Source organism: Neofelis nebulosa, chromosome 9 (assembly GCF_028018385.1).
Source record: "Neofelis nebulosa isolate mNeoNeb1 chromosome 9, mNeoNeb1.pri, whole genome shotgun sequence".
Classification (NCBI taxonomy): Eukaryota; Metazoa; Chordata; class Mammalia; order Carnivora; family Felidae; genus Neofelis; species Neofelis nebulosa.
Window position 1 is genome coordinate 8,421,991 of NC_080790.1, and position 26,908 is coordinate 8,448,898.

At 40.7% G+C, this 26,908-nt stretch overlaps 1 protein-coding gene across 5 annotated transcripts in view; it reads right to left on the reverse strand.

Moving 5' to 3' along the window:
- Positions 1 to 25,760, reverse strand: part of ROCK2 (Rho associated coiled-coil containing protein kinase 2) — a 135,313-nt gene extending 109,553 nt beyond the window's left edge. For 3 of the 5 annotated variants that reach the window (XM_058682541.1, XM_058682542.1, XM_058682544.1), the window contains exon 1: positions 25,120 to 25,760. In XM_058682541.1, coding sequence (XP_058538524.1) covers positions 25,120 to 25,260 — 141 coding nt within the window. In that variant the 5' untranslated portion in view covers positions 25,261 to 25,760. The remainder of the gene's footprint in view (positions 1 to 25,119) is intronic. The other 2 variants (XM_058682546.1, XM_058682545.1) reach the window with 1 other exon arrangement.
- Between the last annotated feature and the right edge of the window lie 1,148 nt (positions 25,761 to 26,908).

The window sequence follows — 26,908 nt, forward strand, 5'->3', positions numbered from 1 at the left end:
TACTTATTAATATGGATAAAATTTGGGAGGAAGAAGAGAAGTTACAAGAGATAGGGTTGGAAAAGTCAAAACTCAGGTTATTACTCTTGAAGAAATATTAGCATTTTGAACTTTTCCCTGAATAAATAGGAAATTAGTTATTTAAGTACTCTGAATTTTGGGATAATATGACTAGATCTGCATCTTATAAGAAGTAGTTTGGTGGGAGAGTAGAAAACGGATAGAAAGCTAGGAAAGAATAATGGGGAAGAGAATATCATAACAACCTAAGAAAAATATGATGGTCACTTGAAGTGGGAAAGTAACAGTCAGATGGGAGAGAAGTAAATCACATGTTGGAGGCAACACTGGCAGGATTTGGGGACTGACTGAATGGGAAGTCAAGGATGACATACCCAAATAGCCAGATTTCTGGCTTGATCCAAGCTAGATGGATAGTGGCATTACTGAGTCTAAGATCACAGGAAATGAAGGAGATCTGAAAGCAAAGGGGGAAAAATAATATTGTGGATATGTTGATCTTGAAGTATCTCTGGTATATCCAAGGGGAGATGCCTAGCTGATGTAGGACCTAAAGCTCAGAGGTAGGCTTTCAGATGGAAAAACAGAAATGATCAACATATAAATGATAAAGAAAGTCCCCAAAATAGACACAAGCTTAAGGAGTCAAAGAATGAGTAAAAAAATAATAAGCTGCCATTTAGCAGTGGAAGAGAAAGCAAAGCCTGAGAGAAACAGCTGAAGATGCTCTGAGTAACATCATCAAAGCCAAGAGGAGAGGGCAATTTGAGAAATGTCAAGTACTTCTGAACATTTGATAAAAATGACGGTGTTAGCAGCAAGGAAATCAGCATGATCTTGCAGTGAGCAGTGTCAGTGATGGGAGAGGATGGGAGGGAGATGATAGCAGACCAAGGAGTGAACAGAAAGTGAGACAGCAGAGTTTGTTTTGCTGAGGGGAAGGGGCAAAAGGTAGAAAGAATCGAGATTTCTTTCTAGGGGTCATTTGGTTTTTTTGTTTGTTTGTTTTAGGTGACACGTTTGAACAAGTTCAGCCAAATGAAAAAGAATCCAAATTAAAAGAAAGATGAAAGACAAAGAGAATTAAGCAACGGAAGGAGAGAATGAGATCCAAACACACTTGGAGAATCAGCCTGAGACAGAATGACGGACACCTCATGCACTGTAACAGAAGGAAAAGGAAGAACAAATGGTACAGAGGAGATAAACTCGTGAGTCCAGTAACAGGAAATTTAAGAGATCTCCTTTGATGGCTTCTATTTTCTCATGAAGGGAGAAGACCATCTGTAGAGCATACTTTGTTCAAAGAAAGAAAAGAATGTTTAAAACAGACCCTACGGACAATGACAGAATTGCTCTGCCACCCTGACAGCTCTTACAAGAAACAGAGACCACAAATTCACAGAACCACCAATCTGCGTAGTAATTTTTTTCTCCATCAGAGCTCAACAAGTAACCTTTTATGCAGGCCAAAGAAACAAACTAATCCAAAATCTAGGTGCAGATGCATACGACAGAAATTCAACAGGGCAAGGAAACCGAGAATCCTGGCAAGAGGTCTGAAGTAACGGACAATGGATTCTTACCTGCTTATTACCTCAAAAGCATCAATGAATACGTTTAATAAAAGGGTAAGAGCTCAGGAGCACGATGTTTCAATTAATGATCTCAAAGGTAACACTGATTTCAGGTAATGGTAAGGTCCAGAGTAGCTTCATGAGAGTAAGTAAACGAGTTAAGTGAAGAGCTCCACTAAAGATGAGAAAACTGGGAAGCCAGGTTCCTGGGTATTCTATTCACATTAACACCGATTCACCTAGAATGGTGGCACAGCCCTGCACGGAAAGGAAGATTGAGTCAGGAGTCTGAATTCGATGAGCAAGCAGAGACCCCACGTACAGGATACCCCAACTACATGAGACTCAACAACGGCAATTTTAACAAGAAGGTCTTACCTTCTTGTTGCTACTAGGTACTACCTTGTAGTACAAGATAACAAGGAAACCGCCTCCTATCCTTTCCTAACTGGGATCTGTAGAGAATAAAAGAAGGTACACGTTCCACTAGAGAAGGCTCTCCCTTAAGAAGAAGACAGGTGTTGGGGCGCCTGGGTGGTTGAGTCACTTGGGCGTCCGACTTTGGCTCAGGTCATGATCTCACGGTTCGTGGGTTTGAGTCCTGCATCGGGCTCTGTGCTGACAGCTCGGAGCCTGGAGCCTCCCTCTCTCTCTGCCCCTCCCCTGCTCCTGCGCTCTCTCTCAAAAAATAAACATTAAAAACTTTTTAAAAAAAAAAGAAGACAGGTGTTACTACTTAAACAAAGATAAAAGTAACATTCAACATTGGGCGCCTAGGTGGCGGCTGAGCGTCTGACTTCGGCTCAGGTCATGACCTCGCAGTTTGTGAGTTCAAGCCCCGCGTCGGGCTCTGTGCTGACAGCTCAGAGCCTGGAGCCTGCTCCTGATTCTGTGTCTCCCTCTCTCTCTGCCTCTGTCCCGCTCACGCTCTGTGTCTCTCTGTCTCAAAAATAAACATTAAAAAAAAAAAAATTTTTTTTAAGTATCATTCAGCAAAGAATTTGAAGATGCAAGTGATTATGTTTAACTTTAGAACAAGGGTGAGAAATACTTGAAAAGGAAGGGGAGAACAGGTGAGGGAACAAGAGAAGAGATGTGTATAATGACTTGTATCTTGGGCAATACATGAAAAGGCAATAATGAAATGGGATTTGGTGGGATCACTTCATGGGAAAGTGGCTAAGAGGACAGGTTTTAGGAGTTCTCTAAAAGAAAAGGCATCAGGCCTCTCAAGAGTCAGCCAGTGCTAGCAATTAGAAAAGTCTATGTCTAGTGTGTCATAAGACTCATAACTCTTTGGAAGGAGCCAAATGAAGCCTGGATAATTTGTATTGGTTTAAGGCTACAAGCTAAGACTATCAGGCAAAAGTCCCACTGGTTAGGCTTAATCTGTAAGAATTGAGAAAAGCTTGCCATCTATCTTAGTAGAAATCAGGATTTGTCCTTGACCATAAGTAACCCCGTTTGGAGCTGTGCTGTTTCATAACACCTCGTAGGGTATGATAAAGAAATAAAAATATCTCATTAACCAGATAAGACATTAGACTTAGACTTCAGACTTAATTCCTCGTTTGTAAAACAAAGGTGTCCTAGAACCATTACCATTAAGAGCCAACCCTCCCCCCCCCCCAAAAAAAAGAAGACAGCACATCTTACATATAGACTCCCAGTTGGAATCAGACAAGCCATTTAATAAAGCTTCCTAAACAAATACTAAATGCTACATATAGGCTCTGTGCTAGACACCGGGCAGAGACATAAAGATGATACCACAGAACTACATTTACGTCCAGCCATTACGTCGTGTACCTTAAACTTATACAGTGCTGTATGTCAATTATTATGTCAAATAAACTAAGAGGAAAAAAAGAAATTACCTTTAAAACATTTATGCCCCATTACCTAAAAACTAGTTTTAGTTTTAGTTCCCAAATTTCCAATACACTGATATCCAAAATTTAGAAAAACAATGAATACTACATGGTCACAACCTTATGAGAGCCCACGGTCTGGTATATAAGAGGTAAATAATCATAATACGTGATGATTCTAATAACTTACAACAGAGAATATTATGTGGGCAGAGAAGAGAAAGAAAATCATTGCCTGGAGTTAGAGAAAGGGAGAAGAATTAGAGAAGACCTCACAGAGAAAATATCTTTGAGATGGATCTTTAAAAAGAATTACAACTATGACTAACAAGTGCTCGATCTCATTAGTAATCAAATACTGAAATGCATCTTAAAAAACAAAGGGAGCTACTGAGTTTTCACCTATGAGCCTGGCAATTAATGTAAAAGATTCATGATATTCAACTAGCAAAGATATGGGAATATGTGTATTCTCACTACTATTGAGAGAGTTCAATTTACTTCTAAAAAAGGCAATTGAGATTATTTTGCAATTTTAAATGTGCACATGCTCTACCAATTCCATTTCTAGAAATCTACAGAAATATTCACATATGCACAAAAATATTTAGTGATGTTACTGCAGCAATGTTTACAGTAGAAGAACCCAACCTAAATGTCTATTAATAGTGAAACAGTAAAGTAATCATGGCAAATCCGGGAGCACCTGGGTGGCTCAGTCGGTTAAGTGTCCAACTCTTGATTTCAGCTCAGGTCATGATCTCATGATTCCATAAGAGCACTCTCTCTAAATAAATAAACTTAAAAAAATTTTTTTAATAAAAAAAATATTATGGCAAATCCAAACAATGGAATACTCCTTAAAAGAACTGGATGAATTATAGGTTCTGATTGGATTTACTCTCCAAGTAAATGAAAAAAAGCAAACATGATAGATATGATATAGTTGCATTTTGGTTCCCAAAAAAAAACCCCGTTAAGTATTCATGTTTTTTTATATGCAGGAAAAAAAGGAAAATGATATACCATTATACTGTTCTAGGCACAAGAAAAGTGACACACTGATGTGTTCTAAAGTAGTTTCAGAGACGCCTGGGGGGCTCACTGGGTTAAGTGGCTGACTTCGGCTCAGGTCATGATCTCACCGTTCGAGTTAGAGCCCTGCATCAGGCCCTGTACTGACAGCTCAGAGCCTGGAGCCAACTTCAGATTCCGGGTCTCCCTCTCTCTCTGCCCCTCCTCCGCTCGTGCTCTTTCTTTCTCTCCCAAAAAAGAACATTAAAAAATCTAAAAAAAATAAAAAGTAAAAAATTAAATAAATACATAAAAGAGGCAGGTGTTACTTTTGCAATTTTAAAAATGAAGCTTGTTTTTCTGTAAGCAGAGAATGAGAGGGAGCATTCCCATTAGAGACAGAGGCAGAGAGTATAAATAAAAGAACATAGCATATTAAGTCATGGGCAAAAGGATGATTGCCTCTATCTCTGGTCCTGCTCCCTCTCTTCCTTTTCACATCTCTGAAGAGAGAAGTCTATTTCCCCAAAGCCCATCATCTGTGAGCTAGAAACCCCATCAGGACTTTTCCCTGCTAGAGGCGCCTGGCTGGCTCAGTCAGTGGAGCGTGCAACTCTCCATCTCTAAGTTGTGAGTTTGAGCCCCACACTAGACGCAGAGATTTTTAAAAACAGTCTATGCTGAAGTCTCTCTATTCTAAGAAAAAACACTGGGATATAAAAAAGTAGAAGCAGATAAAATTCATTTCCTAATTCATAAATGCCACAACAGGGAAAGTATACAATGTATCATTATAACAGTAGCTACTCCCATATAGGTTTCTCCCCATATCCCTTTTAATTATACCCAGATGCTATTGTTTTTCCTAGCCTACAGAAATACAAATTCTTATTCCACGAGGTTGGCAAAGAGTTGACAACAGACTTATGTAATAAGACCCTGCTCTGTTAGCCAGACCCACCCCCAAAATCAGCTTTGAAAATTACATGACCCAAGGAAATTAAAGTTACTAATTATAGTAGCCATCAATACAGAATGATAACATATGCTATTATGCTACTCGTATGTATTTTCCCACATGATAAAATTCTAATTACCCTGGTATACTTACGGACCAGAATCGGTATCAGAGGTAATACGGCATAATACCTGCAGTTTGCATCTTCCAAACCATTCCGCTAGCTGTTCCTAAGCTCACTTTTGTCACTAAAAGTAGGCCAAAAGTTGCTAAATTCAAGCCACAGATAAAAACATCTGGTAAAACCCAAATGTTCTTTTAAGCCTTATTTAAAACACTTTTCCAAGTGAATAATGCAAAGGTTTAAAAATTTTGTCATGACTCTTCCTAGTATTTATAGTCTAGGATTTCTGAAATTTAACATCACTTAAGAACACCAGACTCTGTTTTCACAGTTCAATATCATACCTACTCTAAAAGAATAAACCTTAGCTGAGAAAAATTGACACCTGGAATACAATAAGCCAAAAAATGAATATATGCAAATATTCACCCAATGAAACTAATTATCCTCAGTGAATTAAAAAATAAATATGCTAATTTTTATTCAGTGATTTGATACTTTAGAGAACCTAACATGTGCCAAATAATGTGCTACCATTTTTGGGAAAAACAGGCTAACATCAGGAGACTGTTTGCACATACCTTTCTGAAGACAGTTACAGACATATGCAACTTAGCCTATTTTACAGAGAGTTCATCTGTGTGTAAAAAAAAAGCTTAAGTTCGGCACAGTTTACAGAACACTAATACACAGAATTAGTTTCCCACTGAATTTAATCTTCACATCTCCTTGAGAAAGACAGATATAGTCTTATAAATTATCATAGTCAAGAAGATAATTAATAAAACATCTGATTAATTAATACCAGTCTTAGCTCTTCTGACCGCAATCCAGTGTTCTTGCCAATATACCGCTGTTTCTTTTTCTTAAGAAAACACTTGAAAATTATCAAGGCACTTCCCTTCTTTTTTTTCCACCTTTACTACCCTAAATAAACAAACAAAAAATCTTAAGGAAAACAATTAATTTTTTTCATATATTAATACAGGTTAAACTGGATCCATTTTATGAACTTATTTTAATGGAATTTTGCTTACAAAAACTTATCTGAAATAAGTACGCTATTTTTCAGATTCTTACACTTTGATTTCACATATTTGTTATAACTTGAACCAGACTGGACGATTCTGTTTATAAGAGGAAAAAAAGTAGCACAGTAAAATATTATGCCAGCAACTTACATTCTCCATATAATCTTAAAAGATTAACTTACCTATGATAAAGGTTATAAAAATCCCCTCATACCAACTTTCCTCCAAAAATTGAGTAATTAACTTGTTAAAAATGTATTCAGTGTCTTACTTATGGCCTCCCTCTGTAGGAAATATCATATGCCAATTTTTACTAGAGTTTCCTTTTATTCGTTCTAAATTTAGTTTTATTTGTATCATCCCTTGTTCTATTCTGGAAATGTCTTCAATATGGAAAGCCTGTTTTCAGTAATGTCCTCAAAATTTTTAATTTTACAGCTTCTCCTTTTTAACAAAAATATATGCTTTTACAGAAAAAAAATTTGCATAAGTTGTCTTCCAGAACTACCAGCAAAATCCTTTGAGTGAGCTTTCTCATTCTTTTATAATGTAAACATCTTGCTTTTATGACTAAATTCTTGTTTAGCCAGAATATAAAAACATTAAAACATAGTCCTATTTTAACTGTTGCAATCATGAAATATATATTCCATAGCTCTAGCTGAATTAATGCCTCAGAATGCTTCAGCATGGACATGATATCACAAATCATGAAGTCTAAAATTAAACTGCATTTTGCTAACTTTTTAGAAATGTTGGAACATCGTGTGCAACACTGAGGTATTACGGATTAGGATTCTAATGACCAGATTGCAAAATGTTTCTAAATTTGAAAAAATACTTCCAATGAAATGTTAATAAGTCAATCACATGTAGCAAACTTTTTTTTTTTAAGATTTTAAAGTAATCTCTACACCCAACGTGGGGCTGGAACCAACAACCCCGAAATCAAAAGCCCCCCCCACTCCACTGAGTAAGCCAGCCAGGTGCCCCACATATAACAAACTTTTTTTTTTTTTTTCAACGTTTTTTATTTATTTTTGGGACAGAGAGAGACAGAGCATGAACGGGGCAGGGGCAGAGAGAGAGGCAGACACAGAATCGGAAACAGGCTCCAGGCTCCGAGCCATCGGCCCAGAGCCTGACGCGGGGCTCGAACTCGCGGACCGCGAGATCGTGACCTGGCTGAAGTCGGACGCTTAACCGACTGCGCCACCCAGGCGCCCCAACAAACTTTTAAAGATAATTGAAGTGTATTAGTCAGTGAAAGAAGGACCACCCAGTTGCAGATTTGTTTCACATTTTAGTTATCTTATTCAGTAATAATTTGGAAAGGATGGACAGATTTTAAAGTATAAACTGACACAAATCTTTAGAGCTTTAAAGATACTATATGTCACTCTATAGTCTCATAAATATTAATCAATATTGCCTTGACCACCAGAGTGCACAATCTTATTAACTACAAGATAGAATCTATAAAAAGTGAGCTGCTAAAGATTTCAAATACTAAAAGAAAAAACAAAAATCACCACTGCCATTCCTCTAATAGCTATAACTATAACAAAAATCAGTAAATGCAAATTTTCAAATTTCTAAAATACCTACATACTCCTTAATCACAAAATTAAAATAGACACACAAGAGGAAGTCTGATATAGAATGCTGAAGAGAATGAAAAATATGGACAACTTATCCACTATGTATAAATTGTCTGGTTTTCTCTAATTTTCAATGACGTGAAGAGACATAACTGCAAAGAATGTGCAGTAAAAAAATCTAAACAGGAACATGTTAACACGAATGTTACATAATATAACAATAACCTGAAGGCTGCTCTGAAAATGAAATTTCAAAATAGTTTAATATAAAGACTTTGAATATTTTATGGCATTTTATTTTTTGCTTGCTTTTAAAGGGACCATAAAATAATTTTTGTATGCTTTTATTAATTTTTAAACACAGGCACATTCACAGATACACATACACCATGCTGTTTTAGGTGCTATGCTCTGAAGGACCATACATTTCTAGTGAAATTTTCCTTCTGAATAAAATCACTGTCAGTGATTAAACAGGCTGCCACTATTTTCCCTGTTGCCATTTATTAAATGTGAAACATCAAAATTATGTATTTTCCAGGCCAATCAATAAGTCTCTGTAGACTACATTTCTCATGAAAGAGTATGATGCAATAACATTCCTACATTGTAATTTTATACAATGTATATTTTACCACAATAAAAATTGTTTTTCATTTCTATTTGGTCTATCTTGTCTGATTCTCCCTTCAGAAAAGCTCAGCAAAGCAATTAAATTTCCTTCTAAAATAAGAAAAGAAAAACCTTGGTCTGACTCCTACAGAGCCCTAAAAGAAGACAGAAAATGTGATGACCCTTGATATTTCAGAAAATCTGGCATCCCTCCATTCACCAGCCTTTTCCACATATACGATTCTGTGTGCCAAAGAGATCTGGATTATTTGTTGTTGGTTTTGTCAACTCAGTAAAAGCAGCAGCACCTACAAGTTTCTCAAACTTTGATCTGCAGATTACCCTGCACTGAATCACCTGACATTCCTGCCCCCAACACAGGCCAATCTAAATCGGAGGATCTGACACCATTTCTACCAAGTACTCAGGGTGTGATTCTGACTTCCATCAGATGATTCTGACTTTCTAGCTTTATCCAAAAAATAAAGGAAGAAAAAGAAGTATTCTCCTTTCCTCAGATACATTTTGGACCCAAGTGCCCTCCGTGCCAATCTTTAAATTTCAATATTGCACCTCTCAGCTCAGTGGTTCCCACTCTTTTCTGCACTTGAGAATCACCTGTGGAACTTTTAAAACTCCTGGTATCTCCAGGTCACATTACATACCTATTACATTAGAATGTCGGGGGGGGGGGGGGGGGTGGAAGCCGGACATCAGTAATTTTTTTTAAGTTTATTTATTCATTTGTAGGGGGGAGAGACAGGGGCGCCTGGGTGGCTCAGTCAGTTAAGCGTCCGACTTCGGCTCAGGTCATGATCTCGCGGTCCGCGAGTTCGAGCCCCGCGCTGGGCTCTGTGCTGACAGCTCAGAGCCTGGAGCCTGTTTCAGATTCTGTGTCTCCCTCTCTCTGACCCTCCCCTGTTCATGCTCTGTCTCTCCCTGTCTCAAAAATAAATTAAAAAACGTTAAAAAAAAAATGTAGGGGGGAGAGACTAGGAGGAGCAGAGAGAGAGGGAGAGAGAGAATCCCAAGCAAGCACTGGACTGTCAGCACAGAGCTCCACATGGGGCTTAAACTCACAAACCAGGAGACCATGACCTGAACCAAAATCAAGAGTCAGGCAGGCGCTCAACAGAATGAGCCATCCAGGCACCCCAGGCATCAATATTTCTAAAGATCTCTAGTTGAGTGCTATGTATAACAAGATTTTTAAACCACTGCCTTAGCTATTGGATTTATCAGATATAAATTAGAAAATGACCTATAAGGGCCAAGACATAAACTGTATTGGTATTAAGTTCTTAAATTTCCAGATACATCTATGTATTTCCTTTTTATTTTAATCCAGTATGAAAATTTTTGTCAATGCATTAAATTAAAGGCTCTTTAAAACTGCTTTTGAAAAAATGTAAGACCCACTGTTTCACGTTGATGCAATTAAGATCATGCTATGCATCTAAAGTTCAGAGAAGTTTATCATTATTTCATCTGCACATTAATTTTGGTGATTTTATTTTAAGAAATATCATCATTGAGAAGCCAGCCAAGACAAAGAGTCAAAGTTCATGTCTTACTTAAAAGCGACTCCAAATGTTCTGTTAACTCCAGACAAATTTTGCTAAATTTAAAATAGCTACAATATGGTTAGATTTTGCATGAACTCTTTCCCTAATTTCTGACTTGATATCTTATTTCTCTGAAAGAAAATAAGAAGTTTGATATATTGGGGTGCCTGGGTGGCTCAGTCAGTTGGGCATCCAACTTCGGCTCAGGTCATGATCTCGCAGTTTGTGAGTTTGAGCCCCGCGTTGGGCTCTGTGCTGACAGCTTGGAGCCTGGAGCCTGCTTCAGATTCTGTGTCTCCCTCTCTCTCTGCCCCTTCCGCCTTCACGCTTTGTCTCTCTCTGTCTCTCAAAAATGAATAAACATTAAAAAAATTTTTAAAAAAAAGAAGTAGGATATACTTTCCTCTCATCTTCACTAATTCCAATATATGCTGATTGTATGATCAATTAGTGGCCCTTAAAAAAAAATCTAATGATTCATACAAAAAAAATTTTTTAATCTGACTCTTTCAACACAGGCAAACTGGCCAATCACAACACATCATTTTTAACCATTCAACTTCAACTTGAACATCATCCACTATGCAATACAATAAAATATGGCCATATAATGTATATAAAAGTTCCAAATACTACAAACCATAACTCTGTAAGTTATCCCAAAACAGTAAAATTTTTCAAAATCATACTGATGTTTACACATTTAATACCTGAAATATTTTTGCAAGGGTTTCAATATATACACGTTTCACTACATCTTGCAGGCCTCAGAGCTCATGGCAGTGCACTTTCCTTTTAGAAAAATAATTATCACTACAATCAAAATTTTAAAAATTCATGCTTAATAAATTAAAGCATCTTAAATACTAAAAGAATTCTTTCCTAAATTTTCCTTTCTGCTCAAAAAAGTCCCATTTGGAATTATCTTTAATAAAAACTCAAAAAATACAATCTAAACTAACAACTTCTATTTCAATAAGCATACTTTTAGTACAACCTCTAAAGGAATCATACAGGGCAAACTGTAGGGTCATATCCTGACACAGAATGCACAAATATGGCAGCTCCTTTTACATCTGAAAAGAACTCTCTTGGTTAAATTCCAGAACTCTGCTCATAATTTAATCCCACAAATCAATATCCAATGCCACCTATGAACAAAAAAGAAGTAACATTTGTATCTGTATGTTAAATCAGAGGGGTACTGAAAGTATAAGCCAATAGTGAAGTGGAACACATAGTGTTTAAAACACTTTCTGGGGCGCCTGGGTGGCTCAGTCGGTTAAGCGTCTGACTTCGGCTCAGGTCATGATCTCACAGTCAGTGAGTTCAAGTCCCTCATCAGGCTTGGTGCTGACAGCTCAGAGCCTGGACCTGCAGAGCCTGGACCTGCTTCAGATTCTGTGTCTCCTTCTCTCTCTGCCCCTCCCCCACTTGTGTTGTGTCTCTGTCTCTCAAAAATAAATAAATGTAAAAAATAAAATGAATTAAAAAAAATTAAAACACTATCATAGGAATCAACTTACAAAATTAAAAGTACGAATTGTTATTTGTTAATGTTTATTTGTTTTTGAGAGACAGAGAGAGACACAGCATGAGCAGGGGGAGGGGGCAGAGAGAGAGGGAGGCACAGAACTCAAAGCAGGCTCCATGCTCTGAGTTGTCAGCACAGAGCCCAAAGCGGAAGTCAATCTCACAAACTGTCAGATCATGACCTGAGCCAAAGTCAGATGCTCAACCAAGTGAGCCACCCAGGATCCCCAAGAATTTTTTGTTTTTACGTAAAACAGAAAAGTTTATAAAGATGAATGTTGGGTCAATATGAGAGAAATCAGTTTATAAGCTTACTCAAGATGCCCAAAATAATCAAAAAAAAAAAAAAAAAAAAACGAAAAAGAAAATATCAGCACAAAACAGAATGAAGAAGCAATCAAAGGCCGTACATTTAAGTCAGAAGTACTTCAACTTGATCTGTAGCTTAGAAATAACTCAACTAGTAGAGACTTCGCTACCATTATCAGGGCCTATACAGCTCAGCAAGACTCATTCATTACTTGGAAGCAAAAGGTACCACAACAAGGTTTAAAAAAAAAAAAAAAATGCTGAGTATTAATTGGGCCTTTCAGGTGGAAACACTAGCCAGTAGGATAATTCCACCTATAAAGGGCTCTGATCTATATCTATTTGTTTCTATTTATAAACACTGAAATTGGTCTGGGGGATGCGAAATGAAACTCCTTTTACTAGACCATACTCATGATACTTTGGTAAAAAATTAAAAAACAAAATTAACAAGCACATGAAGTAGTGCTCAGCATCATTTATCATTAGTAAATAAAATGCACTATCATGGTTACTGGTTATCATCACAAAGATAGGCAATGCCAGGCATTCTCTGAACATGTGGAGAACTAGAACCCTCATACATTGTTGGTAGGAATGGAAAACTGTACAGCCACTTTGTACAGTTTCTTAAGAGTTTAAGCATAAGAGGGGCATCTGGGTAGCTCAGTCAGTTAAGCATCCAACTCTCTGATTTGGGCTCGCGGCATGATGTGGCAGCTCGTGAGTTTGAGCCCTGCATCGGGCTCTGCATTGACAGTGCAGAGCCTGCTAGGGATTCTCTCTCCCTCTTTCTCTGCCCCTGTCCTGCTTGTTCAAGCTCCCTCTCTCTCTCAAAATAAATAAATAAACTTAAAAAAAAAAAAAAGTCAAGCATAAAAGAAGAAAAAAGGAAAAAGTTAAGCATAAACTATATAGTTTATATTTATATATATATATATATATATATATATGCATACTACATGACCCAGCAATCCAACTCATTAAAATCTAGCCAAGAGAAATAAAAACACGTGTCTACACATATGGTGAATTCATAAACAAAATATGGTATATCTATACAATGGAATATTAGTCAGCAATTAAAAAGAACAAATTACTGGGGCGCCTGGGTGGCTTCCTCTCTCTGCCCCTCCCTCAAAATAAATAAACTTAAAAAAAAAAAAAAAAGACCAAAATACTAATACATGCTACAACACAGATGAACTTCAAAAATGTTATGCTAAGTGGAAGAAGTCAGAATAAATGACTGCACATTGTATGACCACTTGTATGGACTTTCCAAAAAAGAAAAACTTACAGACACAGAAAACAAGTCAGTGGCTGACTTCCCTGGGAGTAAGGACAGACTGTAAACACGCTCAAGGAAATTTTGGGAGGTTAATGAAAATGGATTGTGATGTTTTCACAACACTATAAATTTACTGAAAATCAGTAGTATGTTGTATACTTACAAATGAGTGAATTTTAGACTAAATTATACCTCAATAAAAAGAACTAACAAATCTAGTAAACATGATACCTATGTTCAACACCTGCTGACCACTCTCAACTGCCAGACTTATATTTCACAGCTTATTCTAAGGGCAAAGAAGAGACTGAAACACGTTTATCAACTGCACTACATCTACAGCTTGTAGTTATCATTCAACCAACAATAATCAAGGACTTACTACAAGCAAGATACTGTGTATTGCTCTCCTTTGCTAAATGACGGTCACCTTTAGACACAGAAGAAAAACCATACTCTACACTGTCTTTTTTTCTACAGCTGTTTTAAATACAATGCAAAGGGAACAATAAAAATCAAGCATTTGGGTTTACTGAAGGATGGATTATTACAAACAATAAACTTTTTTTTTAATGTTTATTTTTGAGAGAGACAGAGACAAAGCACGAGCAGGGGAGGGTCAGGGAGAGGGAGACACAGAATCCGAAGCAGACTCCAGGCTCTGAGCTGTCAGCACAGAGCCCGACGCGGGGCCTGAACTCACAAACTGAGAACCTGACCTGAGGCGAAGTCAGTTGCTCAATTGATTGAGCCACCCAGGCACCCCCCACTGTGAACACACTCACCATCATTTCATCTGCCCTTGCTCATGAAGCACTGCTTCAACGCAGGCATCACCTAGGTATATAAGAAGGAACTGGATATATTTTACCAGAAGAAAAGTCAGGGGTTAGGGGAAACAGAAGAAACATAATAAATGATAAAAGATAGGCAGCCCACACGAAGTGTCTTTAACTTCACCTAACACACTGAGTAAAATCAGCTAAATCCTTTCCAAAACAAATTGTTTCACCACAATCCAGAAAATGTCCAATCATTATTCACTTTTCCTGCTTGACCTCCAATTCTACCATTTAGATTTATCCTCTTTGCATATACAGATGTTTACTTATCCTCTTTCCTATGAACTGTAAGAAATAAGTGATAGGAACACATAACAATGTTTATTTAGGGAATACTTTAATATTTCTTTAAGCAGGGATATATTTCTACAGGTTATCACTCCTGTTACTTAAAAGAAAACTGTTAGTTCATTCAACAAATATTTACAGGGCACAACAACAGGAAGACAAAAAAGACACATGTCCTAAAAGAGCTTATATTCTGTTCATTAAGTAAACTCAAAAACCAGGAAATATATAAGAAAACACTTAGTGGGTGCCTGGGTTGCTCAATCGGTTAAGCCTCGGACTTCAGCTCAGGTGATGATCTCACAGTTGGTGAGTTCAGGCCCCACATCAGGCTCCCTGCTGTCAGCACAGAGCCTAATCTGGATCCTCTGCGCGCCCCTCCACCCCCGCCTCTCCCTGGCTTGCACTTTCTATCTCTCAAAAATACACATTAAAAAAAAAAAAAAAAAAAAAAGACAACACTTGGTATATTAAGCATTCCTTATTATAATCATACAGGTAATTAAGATAATGCCAACCGTGTTCTCCTGTTTCCATCTAAGGTATGCTGGAGGAGGCTCTGCTATTCATCTGCATGGCATTTAAAACCACCCCTAACAACAAAGTGTTAAAAATTCACTCCAAACCTATCTCTTGAAAATAAAGAAAATTTCTATCAGTTGCTTTATAACTAAAAAAGTCTAAACTCTTAAAGAATAAAGGAAATCAGATATTGAATAAGTCATCAATTAACTATAACAAAAAATTATAAAGCACCTCAGATATCTGAACAAGCAACTCCTACCTTACCAAAATGAAGCAACAAACCATAAAATCATTCTTGGAATTAGAGAAACGTTCCCCCAAAATATTATCAAAGATGAACCAAAAATGAATCTCAGTATTTCCTTTTTGCCTCTCTCTCTCTCTCTCTCTCTCTCTCACACACACACACAGAAAGGAAGAGTGAGCAAGGGGGGAGGGGAGAGAGAGAAAACACAATAAATGCTAACTATTATGATCCAAACCCTTTCCAAAAAGATGAACAAGGGTCATCTGGGACAGCCAGTTGCAGAATTTACAAATATATCTCCATGATTCAATCATATTTTTAAAGAAAAAAAGTACAGATGAAAGGAAAGAGTAACTACAATCAAGGATAAAGAGGAGACAGTTTTAGTAGAGTCCCAAATGCCACCATGATTTCACAATTTAAATATTAAGCTCCAAATAATAGGCTAACTTGCCAATGGAAAATGTTATTTTGTGGGTTTTTTCTCAAAAGCCGTAAGCTGCCCTAAGTCATCCACATTCTCTTCACCAGTAACCTTTATCACTAACAGCTTATAGATATATTTTTTGAGAGTTAGCACAGAACAGGATTTTTAAGTATAGTTCTGCAGTAGTATTCCATAAAAAAACTCAAGACACCCAAATGAAAACCAAATCTATAATCATTACCCTCTCTCTTCTCCCAAGCACCACTCTCCAACTAGACAGTGATAAGACAAGAATACAAAGATATAGGGGCACCTGAGTGGCTCAGTGGGTTAAGCATCTCTCTTGATTTAGGCTCAGGTCCTGATCTCCAGGTTGTGATATTGAGCCCCGCGTCCAGCTCTGTGCTGAAGGCGGAACCTACTGGCGATTCTCTCCTCTCTCTGCCCTCCCCTGCTCATGCTCTCTCCGTCTCTCTCAAAATAAATAAACTTTTAAAAGTAAAAGGAATACATACAGAGATATAAACAAAGGCTTCTAATTATTATTTTGGGAGCTCTAATACTTAGACAAACCTCCTGATAAAATCTTTGTACCCCTATTTCACAGTTTCCAACAGAATTCCAAACGTAATAAACATAAAATCATTAGAGTACTAAAAGAAAATTGAGGTATATGATACCATAATCTTGATGATGGAGGATGTCCTAAACATAACATCTAAGTCAGAAAATCACTCTTTAGTGAGAAGATTGATAAATTTGACTATACAAAAGCTTCTATTATTAAGTGTAAAAAAAAATGGCAAAGCACATGTACAATATAATTCTACTTTGTTTATATTTTAATTTTTCAGACAGATTATACCAAAATGTTAATTTAACTCTACGTGGGGAGACTATATATGTTACTTGAATTTATACCTTTATTTCTTAAGTTTTTTACAATAAGAACATATGATTTTTATAATTAAAAAAATTTACATCTTTCTTCCCTTCAAAAAAATAAAATCTAGGTTTTTCAGCCATGGCTGTCTGCCCATTTCCTTCAGGTAAAAAGATTAAAACTAAAAAATAAATAAACTGAGCATGGGTTAAATAACAGAACCCACAAATGAATAGAGCATGAGTTAAATAACATAAGTGTATTTAACAATTTAATGTAGTTACTAAGCAGTAGAGAGACAAATAAAAAAATCCACCTATCAGCATATTCATTTTCGACAAAGGCACCAAACCCATCCAATGAGAAATGTATTTATTAAAAATTGGTGAATTTGGTGGTGACTACAGTTAACAATACTGTATAGTATACTTGAAAGTTGCTACTAAAAAAATCTTAAATATTCTCACACTAACAAAAATAGCAGCAACCACATGGTAAATATGTGAGGTGAAGGATGTGTTAAGTAACCTCACTGTGGTGAACATTTGGTAAAATATACATGTGTCAACCGTACACCTTAAACTTATACAATGTTATATGTCAGTTATGTATCAATAAAGCTGGAAAAAAATGGTACAGGATAATCTAAACAACTGGATATGGGAAATATGGGGGGGAGGGGTGAACCTTGACCCCTAACTCACACCATACACTAAAATTGGCTTCACATGTATCCTAGACCTAAACATAAAAGTTAAAACTATAAAACTTCCAGAAGAAAGCAAAAGAGAATATCTTTGTAACAGGGGGATAGCAAGCCTCTTAGGCAGGAAAAGCAATAATCATAAAAAATTGACTGAAACAAAACTAACAAAAAAAAACATGCCACAGACTAGGGGAAAAATTGGCAAAACATATTTGAGAAAGAACTGTATATAGGATACATAAGAACTTGTGTAACTCAATAACAAAAATAAAGGGAAAAAACCCAAATTTTTTTAATGTTTACTTCATTTATTTTGAGAGTGTGGGGGAGAAGGGCAGAGAGAAAGGGAGAAAGACAGAATCACAAGCAGGCTCCAGCTGTCAGCGCAGAGCCCAACATCGGGCTCAATCCCACAAACCGTGAGATGGTGACCTGAGCCAAAATCAAAAGTCAACGTTTACGCAACTAAGCCACCCAGGCTCCCTAAGAACCCAAATTTTTTAAATGAGCAAAAATCTGAACAAATATTTCACAAAGGAAGGTACACAAATGGCCAGTAAGTGCCTGAAAAAGTATTATCATTACTTATCAGAGAAATGCAAATTAAAATCACACTGAGATACCACTACCCACCCACAAAGTGGCTAAAATTTAAAAATCTCAGTGTTGGGGCACCTGGGTGTCTCAGCTGGTTAAGTGCCTGACTTTGGCCCAGGTCATGATCTCACAATTCGTGGGTTCAATCCCCACTCTGGGCTCTGTGCTCACAGCTTAGAGCCTGGAGCCTGCTTCAGATTCTGTGTCTCTCTCCCTCTCTGCCCCTCCCCTGCTCACGCTCTGTCTCAAAAATAAACAAACATTTAAAAAATGAAGTAAAATAAAGTAAAACAAAACAAAACAAAATAAAATAAAATAAAATAAAATAAAATAAAATAAAATAAAATTCAGTGTTGAGGAGGAACTGGAATGCTCATTCACTGTTGTGGGAGTATAAAATTATATGACCACTTTGGAAAGGGATCTGGAAGCTTTTTTTTTTTTTTAAGATTTTATTTTTAAATAATCTCTACAGCAGCCAGCCAGGCGCCCCAGTCTGGCAGTTCTTAAAAATTACATATACACCCACCTCTAGCAGCTCTTAAAAATTAAACACACACCTATCCTATGACCTAGCAAATCCAATACTAGGTATTTACCCAAAAGAAATGAAAACATGTCCTCATAAAGACTTAATATAAGATTGTTCTTAGCAAGCTTTATTAACACTCAAAGTACACTGAGATACCTGGGTAGCTTAGTCAGTTAAGTATCTGACTCTTGACTTCAGCTCAGATCATGATCTCACAGTTTGGGAGTTTGAGCCCCCACGTCAGACTCCCATACTGGTGGCACGGAGCCTGCTTGGGATTCTCTCTCTCCCTCTCTGCACCTCCACTACTTGTGCTCTCTTTCAAAATAAATAAATAAACTTAAAAAAAAAAAAAAAAGCCTAAGTATATTATATATACTAGCCAAAAACTGAAAACAGCCCAAATATCTATTAACAGGAAATGGCTAAAAGACTATGGTTTATACATATAAGGGAATACTGCTCTCAGTCCTAAGAAAGGAATAAACTGTTGATATACACAATAACATGGCTAAATCTCAACAACTACGCTGAGCTAAATAAAATAAGCCAGATACAAAAGAGTACACGCCACATAGGATTCCATTTATATGACGTTCTACAAGAGGCTAAAGTAATCTTTAGTAGGAAAAAAAATCAGAAGAGTGATAGAATCTAAGGGAATGGGATGTGGAATTAGCTGAAAAGCCATATAAGGAAGATTTTTGGGTTAGTAATAATGTTCTGTATCTTGGTAAGGATTTGTATTACACAGGTGTGTGCCTTTGTCAAAAGTCATCAATAGTACACTTAAGATCTGTGCATTTCATTGTATGTAAATTTAATCTTTAAAAAGCTTAAATAAATATTGAGCTCTACTCAACGGAATGCACGCTAGGGGCCCCCGGCTGGCTCAGGGGGGAGAGCGTGCATACACCTTAATCTTGAGGTCATTAGTACAAGCCTCACGTTGTGGGGGAGACTGTACTTTAAAAAAAAAATTAACTTATTCAGGGGCACCTGTGTGACTGAGTCAGTTAAGCATCTGACTCTAGGTCTCAGCTCAGGTCTTAATCTCAGGGTGGTGAGTTCAAGCCCCATGCTGGGTTCCATGCTGGGCACAAAGCCAACTGGAAGGAAGGGAGGAAGGAAGGAAGGAAGGAAGGAAGGAAGGAAGGAAGGAAGGAAGGAAGGAAGGAAGGAAGGAAGGAAGGAAGGAAGGAAAGAAGGAAGGAAAGGAGGGAGGGAGGGAGGGAGGGAGGGAGGGAGGGAGGGAGGGAGGAAGGAAGGAAGGAAGGAAAGAAGGGAGGGAGGGAGGGAGGGAGGAAGGAAGGAAGGAAGGAAAAGAAAAAGAAAGAGAAAGAAATGCATGCTGAAGTATTTAAAAGACAAGCATACTGATAGCTACAACTTAAATAAATCAAAAACAAAAAAACGTATACTGATAGATGGATAAAGGATAAACGTACTGATAGATGTAATAAAGCAAATACAGCAAAATATTAATTAGTTGGAAAGTATACAGATGTTCACTATCAATTCTTTCAACTTTACTATACTTTGAAGTTTTCCATAATAAAATGTTGGGGGAAAATTTTAACTCTACCCATTACTTTGTTATGTTGAAAACAGCGTATCTGAAAACCCAACAAATTCCACTCCTAAATATATACCCTAGCCTACAGATAGCCTAGTCCTTCACATGGACTCTAGTGATGCTCACAGCAACAATGTCCGTAACAGTAGAAAAGAAAAGAATAACAATCTAAATATCCATCAAATAGAATGGAGCACTGAAGACTGGTTTCCATAGCACTGAAATGAATAAACCACATTGTGGGTGCATCTTAGAAATAAAACCTTTGACTGGAAAAAGCAAGTCACAAAAGAACACACTACATACGTTTTAACTTTTTTTTTAAATGTTAAAGAATTAAGTAAAGCTAAACAGTACTGTTTAGGGAAATATACAAATGTAATTTACAAAATAAAGCAAAGAAATAATACAAAAATGCCAAGGTAAGAGGAGCGGACGCAGAAAGACTGATGAAGCAGCAGCAACACCCAAACACAGTAACTTCAAAATGCTAGTGTTCTGTTCATCCAATTGGGCAGTGATTTCATGGATGTTTGTTTTTTATGCTTCATAATTCATATTTGCGCTCTATATTCTCTTAATGTTTAGAATATTTCAGAATTCAAAATGGGAAAAGAGAACTGTGAGCTCATGACTCAACCAAAACAACTTAGGTTTCAAGATAATTATTCACAATTTCTTTACAACTACAGTATTTAAAACATATAGAAGTCTACACTACCGTTATACTAGGGCAAGATGTTTCCAAATTCAGAATATTTTAGATTTCAGAATGGTAATAAAGTACATATACCATATACATTACATTCCTGAAAACCCTCTTTTGAGTCTGCAGTAGTATCCTGAAATCAAACACATTAGTATTTCCCCAAGGAAAGCTATTCCTACTTACACCAAGAGGGACAAACTGATTATAAATATTCTAACATCAGATCCGGTCAGAGGTTATCATCACGCAAGTTTTACCAAAAACTTGGTTTTGAGAGTTCTTTACATGCAGCAAAACTGTGGGTGAGGGACTGTGAACCTGTACTTTCAAAGACACTCAACTTCACCTAAACAGCAAATGCCATAAATTACTTTTTGAAACCTCTCCAGCCAATTCATTTTCTTTAATAATCATAAAAATGCAAGTTTTTAAAATTTTTTTGAAGTTTATTTATTTTTGAGAGCGAGCGAGTGAGAGAGAGAGAGAAAGCACACAGGCATGGGAGGGGCAAAGAGAGAGAAAGACAGAATCTAAAGCAGGCTCAGGGCTCTGAGCTGTCAGCGCAGAGCCTGATGACATCATGACCTGAGCCGAAGCCAGATGCTTAACCAACTGAGCCACCCAGGCGCCCCAAAAGAGCAAGTTTTAAAGTAAAGTAATCCCATTGATGCTAAAGATGCCCCATTTTTATTTCACAAAGAAGAACGTGTATAAAACAATTTTTCAATTTTTATTTCACTTCACTTTTGTATCTTTATGGTAGTTGCACTTATTACACGGTGGGGAAAAAATACAGATAAAATTTTACTATAATTAGGTCGATAACCAGTACTAAGCTGAAATCTAAGCACTGTGGTAAATATTTTCATATAGTTTACCAGTATAATGAAATCAATCAAGTAAAGCATTTTGTAGATCACTCAAGTTCATAAATAAAATTTTAATCACCTTTCCCCATCAGCACCAGTCTTCCGTAAGTTTCCTCAAGCCTGAATCCTACAGGTTATTATAACCATCTACTCTTTTAAAAAATAAAACACATCAAAACCCAAAAGCAGAGCTTAGGAAAGATATCTTTCCAACTGCACCTGGCTGGCTCAGTTGGTAGATCTCGAGGTTATGGGTTTGAGCCCCACACTGCGTATAAAGATTACAAACTAAACTAAACTAAACTCTCTCCAGCATAACGCTAAAGTACAATTCTTTTTAGCAGATTATTTGGGAAAACAGTATGAGAAGCTGAGTCCTAACAACAAAACATGGGTGTTTACCAAAAAGTTTCAAACACTACAAAAGCATACCACTGAAATCCCTCCCCTCCAAAAAAAGTATTATAGAAACAGACCTCTCTCAAAACTCTATTTTTAAATAATACCAAGCAGCCCACAACCTGCAAACACAAAAGGGATATACTCTCTTCAGATTAATCTAAGGACCCATGTAATAAAGCAAGGAGCCTCTGCAGAGAAAATTTAGCCTTTTAACACTGACATGGTCTTAGAATTCAGCTTTATCTATGCTTGATGATTGCTAGCACTTCTCTGATGGCAAATTCAGATTATAATGCTGCTTACTGAAAATTACATAGCAAGGAATAGTTGCCAAATAAAACCATTTTCCTTTTCAAAGGAAATTTAAAGCAATTAACTATGCTAAAGGCAAGCACAAGTGAGCTAAATTTAACGAGCACAACGACGCACCAAGCACTGAGTTAAGCGCTTTGCGTGTAATCTAAAAAAAACGTAACATTTTTTCCTACAGATTTTACCGTCTAAGAATAATTATACAGTAACTTCTGGTGTATTTCTTCTCCATACTTTTGTCATCTTAGTACGCGGCTTTAAACGGTGCTCTCTGAACTCCTGAAGGAAGTAACTAAGACCCATGTTGTGTTAAGTTTTTTCCTCTGTTAAAAAAAAAAATACTCGTTTTCTAGAATAAAACCAACAGAAATGCCGTATTCGGTAAAACAACAGTCAACGGTGACACGCAGGCTGCACCCCAACCATATTCCATCATGAGCATTTCAAGAAGTATGTTTTTATAACACTCTTGTGGAGATTAATTCATTGAGTTTCTGTCTAGAAGGATAAAAAAGTTCCTGGAAATGAACAGAGTAGTGGTGACGGCTGTACCACAACGCGAGTGTCATTAATGCCACAGAACTGTACACTCAAAAATGGTTAAAATGGTAAATTCTATGTTACCACACACACACACACACACACACACACAGACCAACTCATTCTATCTTGCACAATGAAACACACGTAACTTAAAACTAACTACAACGCAGTTGAGACTTTATTTCAGCTCATCAATTCGCAACACAAGCACTGCGACCTGGCTCCAAAGAAGAGTAGGGGCCAATCTGCGGCCCGGTTAGGTTCACTCCAACTCAGAACCACAACATTCAATCAACTGAAACAGCAACAGCAGAAGGTGTCCGGTCAGCAGCAGGTAACGTCAGCTCTCGCACCAACAACACGTCACCTTACTGAAAGCGTCAAGTGTGCCGGCAGGACTAAGCACGCCAGCAATGAATGGGCCCAACTGTTTACTAAACACGCGTGATGTTGCACTTTCAAAAACAGCCTTCGTCTTAGTGGTTTAGAAAACACCGTACGAAATGGAACGACGAACACGTCACGGGCAGAAAACAGCTTGGGCTCGGGCTCAGGCTCAAAATAACCTGGAGAGCGAACATCGGTAAAGACCCAAGAAATGACAGTGACGTGCAAAACCTTTCTATCTGGGGCTGAATACGAACCTGACGAATCCTGGAGGTTCGCGGCGCTATTTTTAACTGAACTTTCTGGCCTTGGGTCAAAGTTTTGCTAGCAAAATACCGCAGCGAAAATGCTGGGAGCGAAGCCCAGAGTCCCTGCTCCGGCGCAGGAAAAGCTGTGCCCTTCACGCAACCCCTCCTGCCCCCCGCCGAAGCCGCCCGAAGCTGCCCGAAGCCCGACCAGGGGGGCCGCCGTGCCGGGAAAACACACCCACGGCCTCACACAAAACTCGGCGGAAGAAAGCGCCCAGCGCTCGAGCCAGGACGCGGCGCATCGCCGCATTCTGCTCCCCGCACAGCAAGAGACGCGCTCGTCGGGCAGTTCCTGCACTTTGGCCAAAGTCAGCACTGAGTCACCCTGCAAAGGACTCCAGGAACCGCAAAAGGTGACCAATGACTTAGGAAGAAAACTCAGTTCAAAACTGGAAAGGGAGGAGGCACTGTTGTCAGCACGTACAGTCGCCCGGTTTCCCGACGCAGGGACTAGAACGGAACGTGGGTTCTGGGCGAGAAGACCCACCGCATCCAAGCACCACCCACGCAAATTCTAGTCCTCCGGGGCGGATCTAACATCCGGAGCATCTTTCTCACTTTCTCCGCCTCCCCAGGGTAAAAATCCACACCTCCTGTTCCCACAAAGAGCACACGAACCAAAGTGTCTGAGATACAATCGTCTAACCTAACAAAAACAAAAATAAGAAATAAGCAATCCCCCCTCCCCCCACGGTGCATTTCCAGTTGGTAAAAAAAAAAAAAAAAAAAAAATACTCCTTCCTTAATCGAGGGCCAGCTAGCGGACTTCACGTGCTCATTCACTTGTATTTCACGGGCTGTCTTGGGAGACAGACGCAATGAAAAGGAGAGATTGATTCTACTCGGCAATGCAGACTGGAGTCTTCGGCTCGGGCTCAACAACCTTGGGCAACTAAATTTGCAGAAGTTACAATGCACTAATCGCAACCCTGGAGGTTCAAGGACACCTGAAGCCACACGAAAACTTTAGCGACGCGTTTCAAGGTGGCAGACTGCAGGGAGAACGAGGACAGCTCTTTGTCATCCACCCCAGGTGGGGACTCCCCACAGCGAGAGCATCAGGTTTCTCCTCCGCGGCTCCGACCCCGCGTCCCCACGCAGCACGCCGCTCTTTCAAACTGGCTAGTCCGCTGAATGAAAGAGCAAATCCTGCACCCCACCTCCCCAAACCGAGAGGGCGGGCGGGAAGGAGAAGAGGGGTGTTCCCTCCCAGGGCTCCAGGAAAGGGGGCGGCCGCGGAGGACACCGGCGCCGGGAGGTGGAAGGGAAGGAATCAAACGTGGGTCCCTCCTGCTGGAACTTAGGCGCAGGAGTGTCTGGCCTCCGACCCGGGGCCCGGCTGCCGGAAGCTGGGCGGGGTGGGGCGAGACCTCCCTCCCACGGATGGGTGGGCACAGAGCGGGGATCGGAGGCAGGCGCTCGTAGAGCGGGGAGGGCGCCGGGGGCCCCGGCCACCTACCAGCAAGCTCTCCACGTTGATGGGCGAGCGAGGGTCTCGGATCAGCGCCTCCAGCTTCCTCTGGCGGCTCGCGCCCGCCCCGTCCCCCGACACGGCCTCGGGGGCGCCGGGCATTTTCCCCGTCGCCGGGGGCCGGCTCATGCCGCCGCCGCCCGGCCCCGCACTCCCCGCTCCCCGCGCTCCGGCCCGGGCGCCTCGGGGCCTAGCGCCGCCCCCGAACCGCCGGCCCCGGGCGGGGCTCCGCCAGGGCCCACCGCCCGCCTCTAGCCCCGGCTTCGGGTCTCCGCGCCGGTCCGGGGCCTGGGGCCGTCCGAGGGGCCGCCCGGCCCGGCCGGGAGCGGCGAGGAGCAGACGGCGTCCCCGCCCCTCAGTCAGATTCGCGCCGCCCGGTCCGCTCGTCCGCCGCGGGCTCCCTCAGGACTCCGAGGGCGGGAGCGGGGAAGCGGCGCGGCCACCGCCGGGCCCGGAACGCCCCGCCCTCTGGGGCTCCGGGAGGCTTGAAGCCCGGGCTCAGACAACTACGGCCGCCGCCAGCCCGCCCCCATGCTCGCCGCGGCCGCCTCGGTCCCACAAGCCCGCTCCCCTCACACACTCCCGCGCGGCGCCCGTCTCCGGCCGCGCGCAGCCGCTACCCACAAGCCCCTCGGGCCGCGGCCGCCGGCGCGCGCCCCCGCTCGCCCCGCCCCGCCGCGCGCGCGCGCGCGCGCGCCGCCGTCCCCGCCCCCGCCCGCCGGCCTCCGCCTGCCGTCGCCCCTTCGCCTCCATTTTTTTCGTTTCCTCTAGTCTGCGCCGCTTCGCGTTTCTCCCTTTGGAGCCTCCTTCCTTCCCCGCTTCCTCCTCCCCCTCTTTGAGTTCTCCGAGGGTAAACTGCCGGGCGCGCGGTCACCGCCTCACTTGACCCGCCGAGCTCCAGCTGGGGGGAGGGGAGAGCGCGCCCGGCGCGGGGGTCTTCCGGCGGCCCAGCTCCCGCCCGCCCCTGCCCCCGAGGGCGACCCCGCGGATTCGGGGGTCGGCCTGCCGCCCCCGCCCCCACCCCCACCGTCCGGTGCCGCCGCCGCCGCCGCGCCCGGGGGGTCGTGGAGGCTGGAGTTGGGGGGGGGGGGGTTGGGCCGGCCCGCCCCCGCTGACTCAGCGCGCAGCTATGCGGGCCTTGCATCACCCGCGCCAAAATAATAGCGACCGCCAGTCGCTGCCCTCGCCTGCAGAGCTGTGCGCTGGCGAGGGGCCTGCCTGGGCCGCGGAGATTTCAGTGGAAAGGCAGGGGGAGGGTGCAACGGGAGTCGGGAACCGGAATCCTAGCCCTGGGATGGAGGGCCTGGAAGGGTTTTTTTCCGCCCCCGGGGCAGAAGTGCTGGAATCCGAAAAGGCTTTGTGCACGTCCCCGGCAGTCTCCCAGCCTGGGCTTAAACAGTAATCAGGAAGAGAACAAGAGGGCGATAGAAAACTGCTTCCATCCGCAGGCCTTCTCCAGGTCCTTGCCTTTGGGGGGACGGAAGATGGGTGGTTATAGGGGCCGCTCCCCCGCATTCCTGCCCTCTCGCGGCCCGTGCCATTGGTCAGATCCACCCAGGGCGCAATCTGAAAAATATGTGCCAAGAGCTATAAAATTGTTCATTGAGCCCCTTTGACCCAGTAAACCCATTTAAGGAAATACGTTTCTAAGGAAATGATCCAAAGGGGAGGGGAGGGGAGAACTTGCATAAAGATGTTTATAGCAGGGCTATTCAGAATGTGCATAATGACTAAAACCTAGAATGGGCCCAATTGTCCAACAATTGGGGAAGAATCC